Source organism: Acanthisitta chloris, unplaced genomic scaffold (assembly GCF_000695815.1).
Source record: "Acanthisitta chloris isolate BGI_N310 unplaced genomic scaffold, ASM69581v1 scaffold32136, whole genome shotgun sequence".
NCBI lineage: Eukaryota > Metazoa > Chordata > Aves > Passeriformes > Acanthisittidae > Acanthisitta > Acanthisitta chloris.
This window is the reverse complement of record NW_008679455.1, coordinates 108,670-116,583: the sequence shown is the minus strand read 5'-3', so window position 1 is coordinate 116,583 and position 7,914 is coordinate 108,670. Positions and strand designations below refer to the sequence as shown.

Sequence of the window (7,914 nt, the reverse complement as noted above, 5' to 3'; positions counted from 1 at the left end):
GTTGCTATCAATAGCCTCTAACAGAGCTCTTAAGAACAAACTGCACGGCAAATTGACATCATGTCCTTGTTAAATCAACTCCTGCTGAGTGGGCATGATTTACATATTGATTACTTCACTTTCTTGATTGCCCTTTTGCAGTGAAATAGTGGGGAGGGAATGGTGGGGAGCAGAGGTGTGAAAAAAGGGAAAATTGTACTCTAGGGGAGACCCTGTTGGTAAAACAGGGATTCCCAAACTGTGCCCTTGAGCAATGTATGCCAGACTGGGATGGACCCAATGCACAGCAGGACAAAGGACTCCTCACCACCTCAGGGTTTCCTTTCTTCCCCAGCTTGTGCGCTACAGCTCGGAAGGTGTCCTGCAGCTGGGGCCTCTGGGCTCAACATCCTTTCTGCCTGACTCCAAATGCCTTGTTGATGATGGAAATGGCAGGACACCGACTCTGAAGAAGTGTGAAGATGTCCTGAGGCCAGCACAGAGGTTCTGGGATTTCACACAGGTATGGAAACCTTGCAGAGATCAACTGGAGAGGAACGATGCTCTAGAGGATATTTGATGGAAAACAAGGAAGTCTTTAGAGGACTCTGTTAGTCCTCTGTGCCTTTTAGAAATAGTCAAATATGCTTTCCATAGTTTGTGTGCTACCCAAGACTATTCTTTTATTATTACTATGAATTTTGGGATAGGCTTTGCAGAAATTTGTGATTATCCTGTCTTGGAATATTCTCAGTTTGTGTAGTGATTGTCAAGAACATGCTTGTCATTTATTTATTTATTTGTGTGTCCAGCAATTTTGTTTCTAGAACTTCTCAAGGATTTTTCTAGCACCTTTCTAGGACTTTTTAGATCTGTAGTTTTCAAATGATTTTTAGGACTTTCAAAGGCATTATTACAGTTTCTGGGATTTCCTGTTTCTTGAGCTTGTAGGGATTCACTGGTGCTTTTTAGAGATTTTCTAGTGATTCGAGGGGATTTTTTCCAGCAATTCCTAAATCTGCAATTATCAAGAAATTGGTTTGGTACTTTGCATGGATTAGCTAGCTTCTCCTAGGAACTTCTAGCACTTTCTAGGGACTTTTATCAGTTGATATATACAGAATTTCCAGGCATTTTATAGTGATTTCTAGGGATTTACAGATCTAACAATAATTTTCTTCTAGCCTTTTTGCCTTTTCTGTTCTTCTAATCCTTTTTTCTTTTCTCTTTTTCTCTTTTTTTTTTTTTTCCAGAATGGTCCAATCATCAGCAGAGACACTGGCCGTTGTCTAGAAGTGGAAATGTCAAAGGATGCTAATTTTGGGCTCAGATTAGTTGTACAAAGGTGCTCGGGGCAAAAGTGGATGATTAGAAACTGGATAAAACATGGCAGACACTGACTGCTGGGGCTGAGCTGCCTCTCCTGCTGTTGTCCATTGCTCAGTGTGCCATACCTTGCAAGGCATTTGTCTTAAAGTAAATCAATTTGAACAGGACTTGGCTCTCAAGTGTCGTCCATAGTTGGGCATTCAAAGGAAACAAAGAAAAGCAGACACATATATGCCCTGTCTGGCTCTTCCTTGCTCCAGTAGATGACGTGGGAAGCTTAACAAGAGTTTTCTGTTGATTTGGAAATCTTGTGAAGATCAGAACACAATGGGAAAGTGGATTCCTTAAGCTCTCCTAGAGGAATTAATTGACAGATCTTTCTGTGATGAGATCAAAGGAGAGATCCCTATACTGCCTCATAAAGAGAGTTCTCTGATGGGTAGCTTTTTAGCTTTAAGTTTTTGACTGGTGCACAACTCCTATGGTGAATAATCATGTGCCTTTTTTATTGTACTTCGTATAAAAGAGGACCGGAAAAATCCTACCTTTTCAGCATGTCTGGTTCGTTGTACTAAACAAGAAGCTCTGTAAATAACACTGGAAATATAATATAAGACAAATTTCAAGGTTGATTGTTTAGGAGTCTCTGTTTCTAGAAAGAGACTGTTCTGCAAATGTTTACAGGTGGTTCTCAACCTTCAAGCTGCTGAAAAGCAGCATTTTAGAGACCTCTTCTAGTTAGACACAGGTAAATGTTGAATAGGTAAATAGCCACATGCTCCGTTATATTGCCACATTTTACATTTCTTGGCTGTAGAGGCATCACAATATAGCACTTGCATAATTAACTCTTCTGAGGCAGTAAATGTTCTGGTAGAGGGATGAATTTCAAGAGGCCTCAGTTGGCCCCCAAGCCCTGAGTGGATGTGTGAGGTTCCCGTCCTGCCGTGCTGTGCATGCAGGTGCAATGTTGTGTTGTTCCAGAAACTGCCTGGGAGCTGGATACTTGTTACTTCTGAAAATAAATTGACTGACTTAAATGCCATCTGTGTAATTTAAAAACTTGAATCTTCCATTTTGTTACCCATTCTGTGAAAATGTCAAATGTGAGCAAATACGCTTTGTGAGCACTGCCTGGACAAATTTCCTGAGCAAACCAACAAAATCTTTTCAGTATTTGAAAAAAAACCAAAAACCTAGTGCTAAGAAGGCAAATTAGAGCAAGAAGTAGGGAGCATATATGAATACTGTTACTCTGAAATATAAATACTTTACTGTAGTTGACCCGTTGACAGCATCTTTGTGAACCTGAATTTAATGTATCCAGTGGTTCCTGCAGGATCTGTGCACAGGTGGGCAGAGCAGTGACAGAGTCTTATCCAAAAGGCTGTCAAAGTTGATGACCACTATCAGTGTCAGCAGGTTTTGGATGTGTGTCCCTGACAGAAACCTTTTCAGGGCAGAAGATTCAGTCATACTGAAGGAGAGACAGAGATGGTATCTGTTAACTTCACTGTTTAATATTTTCTAGTAATTAAAAACAATTTTTTTAAAAGTTCTGTTTTACTGAGCCAGGAAAATAGGTAATTGCAGACACTGCAGTACTGTGAGTCTTGGTGATCTGTTCCTTGAATAGCTTTTGCCATTCCTATCTCAAGGCATGCTGAACAAAATCAAATGGAAACAAAGTTAATTTTTCAAGGGCATGAGGTGCAATAAAATATTTACTTTTAACATGCAAAATCCATCAGTTCTTGTCAACTCTTGGTTGGTATCTGGAGAGCATAGCATTATATTTTGCCCCAATTTTATTTTTGAAACACAATGTGCAAGAGACAATGCAAAGCAAATTCTCCTGGAGTTTATTTGTGGCTAATTGCTGACCTCTATTTATGTCACATGAACATCAATATCTACAAAAGAATAATTCTGGGTGAGATTCTAGATATAAAAATGCTTATGGTTAGTTGAACACAACCTTTTGAACAGTGTAATGAGACCTGCAGGGAGAATAGCATCTTTAATAAATGAAGCAATACAGTATCAAATCACAGACAATCTCAGCATTCAAGCCTTCCTGCAGGTCCAAAACAGGTAGGAAGCTTCAGGCTAAATGTAGATTGGGAGCAGCTGCCCTGCATTTAACCTCCTTATGTTAACCTATTAGACAATTTAAAATTAGAGTTACCAGGAGCAGGTGTTGGATGCTTTGCACCGAACTGCGTTTGTAAGTGATTTTTCATCTTCTCTCCAGATACAATTTCCCCTTTTTAAATTTTATGAAAGCTGTATTCTGCTTTTATTTGCTCTGATGGAGTTTTACTCCTTGAACTATTTGTCTGAGGGAGGTGAGGAAGCAAAAGAAGGGAAAGATGGTTTAACCAGGTGAGCTTTCTCGGGAGTAACATCACAAGTCATTCACACCGGTTTTAGTCTTTCCAGTGAGCAAGTGCTAACTATTTTATATGATCATGGATGGAAGTTGAAAGTAATTATATGTCAGTGTGACTACTAAATGCCTAACGTTTAGAGTTACAGAGCTGAACAAAAGTAAATATGCCATGTGCTTTTTTTTCCCCCTTTTTTTTCCCCTTGTCTTGAATTACCAATCTACACTTGATCCTTGGTTAGCAATGGGGCAACAAGCCTTCCAGATCCTGGATAAATGAAAAACCAAGGCTGAATATTTAGAGGAATTCCAGGTTTTAAATTGACTGTCGTAAAATGAGTCTTGCATGTGCAGTTTAGGAGCTTTGAAGCTGAGAGGACTAGATAAATCTGCATTTCCTGGCAAAGATTTCAAGCAAGAATTCAAACCTTTGCTGTGACACCACCATAATGAAAGAGAGTTGGTTGTCTGGGGATTTTGCTACTGCACATTTTCAGTGCTCAGTGCAGAGCATTTGACTGTGGCTGCACCATCTAACTGAGAGTGCTGAGCTCATGGGCTGCAGGAGGCTTGCAAAGACCAGACGTGCAGTATAAGGAAAGCAGATTTTTGTGGCAGATAAATGGCTCAGAGATCTACAGAATAATATAAAAGAATTCAAGTAACTCTTACAGGTGGAGTCGGTATTTTCTGTGATTGTCATTTTTTTAAGATTTGCTGAAACAATTTCTTATATTTGCAAAATGCATCTGTTGGATTCTTTTTACTTAAGTCTTTATCTGTATGAACCACTGCTTTGGCTGTGGTATTAATATAGTGACTCTGCATGTGAGAGGGTCTTAAATATTCTCTCCTAAAAGGAAAAATAATAAAAAAAGCCTTGAGTATTATCTGTTTTAACCAAAGTCTATGGTTCTTTTGTCAGTATTTCACCCCTTAGTATAATCTGGAATCCTGCTTAATGTTGTTCAGATTTTCAGTCTTGTTTCCCACAGTGCAGCAGCCTAGATATTATGAAAAGTATTTAATGTAGTGTTATATGCCTTGTAGAGAAAATTCAGATCAAAGTCTTCATTTGCTATTTTGTTTGATATAGGGGATTATGGGGCTAAATACTAGGTCATAGAACAGAAGAATAGAAAGTGAGGGAGAACATCAAGTCTAGCACACTGCTGTCAAAGGCAAGCCAGTAAAAATATATTTTTCTAAGCATGTCAAGGTCCCTAAAAATTAGTTTGAGCCCTGTGGTAAAAAAAAAAACAAAAACCTTTCTCCTGTGAGATCTATAAACTATATTCCAAGCTGAATGTATTCTTGGCTTGACTAAAGCTATTTGTTCTTCAGCCACAATTGTCCTCTAGCTCTACTGGCTCACTGGTTCCTGAGGCATGCTGACCTCCAGTGGAAAGCAAATAAGAGAAAAAGAACTACAGGAGGTGTTTTGGAAGGACCCAATGGATTCGCCTGCAATTACAAAAGATCTAGATTGTGCTCGTCCATGAGACGTCTTCAGGGTTGTTCCACATCCAAAAATCCAAACTCAGGTTCTATAGAAGTGATCCAAGATCAAAATATGGAAACAAACAACAGATCTTCATACATATTTTGAAAGTGTTCAGTGAGTAATTTGGGGCTCAGTGTGTTCTGAAGATGAATCCTTCACAGTTCTTTGTATATCTTTTCATCAGCCTGCTCCTTTTTAAAGCTGTGGTCTACCAGATGAAATCTTCACTCCCCATGTGACGAGGGGTGTAATCTATCTGACACAGGACAGCTGCAATTTTAAGTACTTAAGCCAGAGCTAATAAGATTTCATGAAATAGCACCAGTCCTAATCTGTTCTTTGGATCAATTGCACAGCATGTAATTCCTTCAGTATCCAGTATTCATTTGAAATGGTTCATTAACAGCCATACTAAAACACATTATGGCCTGTTTTGGGACCCAATGAGTTGGGTTGTAACAACAACTTTAATAGAAGTTGTAGTTCAGAGGGAGCTTGGCATATTATTATTCAGTTAGGACACAAATATCTTCAGTGTTTCATGAAAGGCTTTGGGAGAAAGAATAACTATCAGAATTCACTTGACTGAGGATGTTTCTAACAATGATGTTCCATTTTTGCTGCTATTTTGACTGCCTGATTCTCAGTGCTAATCAAAGTCAATTGTGAGGTCATGCCACAGCTAAAAGGTGGTATTTCAAATTAGAAGAAGAAACTGGACAGAAACCAAGGAATGATCAGGTCTTCACGTGTCTCTAGGTCAGGATGGTACCACGGTGAACTTAGTAGTACCATGTTCTCTTTGGAAAGAATCCCAAACTTAACACATTTTTGTATTGCTTCATTAGGAAGACCTATTGAAGAGACCACTGTTGTGTATACCCCTAAATCTTACCCTGCACATACAATTTGATATTTTTTTTCTGTGTGTGACATTAGTGGACTTAAGCTGAGAGCTGTAATTACTGAATGCATAGAAAATATGTTAACTGGCACCTTGGTCAACAGAAGTATGTGCATCTTGCATTTATAGCTTCCTGTGTGGTAACCAGGACATTCTTGAAACACAAATGCACGGAGTGCATTCTGCTGGAGATGGAGTCTGCTCTCCTAGTGATCCAAGGGAACTCAAGGAGTAAATACTGAAGTTATAGCATTCTCAGTGAATTTGGCCCAAAGTGTGTCAATATTTACATCTCCAAAATGTAATGAATCAGTTTCAGGTACCTTCTTAACAATCTCCTTGTCCATGTAAAGATCATAGAATCATAGGATCATAGAATCTTAGAGTCATAGAATGTAGGGGTTGGAATGGACCTTACAGATCATCTAGTCCCAACTCCCTGCCCTGGGCAGGGACACCTCCTCACTAGATCAGGCTGTTCAAGGCCTCATCCAACCTGGCCCTGAACATTGCCAGGGTCGGGGCAGCCACAGCCTCCCTGGGCAACCTGTGCCGATGTTCTCACCACCCTTGTAGTAAAAAACCTTTTTCTCACGTCCTACCTAGACTTTCCCTCCTTCAGTTTGAACCCAGATGATGTGGGATGCTTGTGCTGTGTATGAAGATTTCAGCTGTCTTTACAATGCCCCAGCCATCGATAACATTAGAAAGAGAGATACAGTGACCTCTTTAGTACATTGTAATGGATTTCAAAAGGGTTTCACAAAATACATTGACTTATATTGCAAAAGTATTAATGACGTGTAACTAAAGGTATTGAGTTCGGGAGTTGTCCTAAGTAAAAACAATGTTCCTTTGGTCAAGAATACTCACTTATAAATACCTAATGAAGCAATATATGGCAACCTGGTTCTGAAGTGCACAATTTCTGAATCAAGAGCATTCTTCAAAGATGTGTAGAAGCACCAACTGCTTTTCATAGCGTTACTGTTCCCTATTTGGCCATCAACAAGTGTTGTGCAGTTTTCAAACTCTTTGTAATGTTTAATTAAAAAAAATAATGCAGCAACTAGAATGCAAAGTTGTGACTGCAAATAACTTTTCATTATGTGGCGCATCATCAAATCAATTTGTATTCACACTCGAAAAGTTAATAAATTACTATGCATTTTACTGCTGACATGAGCTGCATGTTTTATCATTGTACATCTGGACACTTCTATTAAAATTCAAAGATGTCACACAAAGGAAGAGGAGAAAAGCAAAGCATACATGCATTTTAAAATTTAAATGGCATATAATCTGTTCTGAAAGACAGCCTGTTTTTGAGATGAGCACAGCACACTTTGCAGCACTGTGAGCTGTTCTATAGCAGATGAGCTCTGTGCATGTCAGAGGAGGCACATCAGCACACACTCGTTAGAGACTTGGCCCTGAGTGTGCACATCCAAAATTGGACTGATAACAGTACAGACTACTGTTGTACTTCTACCAAAAATCTACATAGCTCATCACCTCATCACTGCAAACAGTCGATAACTGCGTGAAAAAGGAGACGGGGAAAACTTAGAATGATTCTTTTCATCATCTCCCACTAATTTCTCAAGGTAAGGACTTCCCAAGCCAGAGGCTATACACACCAACCCACCCATTAGATTTAGTAACGACTGTGTGCCTGTGTGTAACTAATCCATTTGTACCTCTGCATGTCACAATATCCTGCTGTAATAAACAGCACTATTGCTGCAAGTATCTCTGCTTTTCATTCCATAGGATGCCCTGTAGTTCTCTTACGGTGAAAAACTGTGA

At 39.3% G+C, this 7,914-nt stretch overlaps 1 protein-coding gene across 1 annotated transcript; it reads left to right on the top strand.

The window, feature by feature from the left end:
- Nucleotides 1–334: 334 nt before the first annotated feature.
- LOC103804669 (polypeptide N-acetylgalactosaminyltransferase 9-like) lies at nucleotides 335–1,379 on the top strand (the record flags this gene model as incomplete). The annotated part of the gene is made up of 2 exons (XM_009077280.1): nucleotides 335–502; nucleotides 1,233–1,379. Coding segments are annotated over 2 exons (315 nt in total), but the record flags the coding sequence as incomplete, so codon positions are not given.
- Between the last annotated feature and the right edge of the window lie 6,535 nt (nucleotides 1,380–7,914).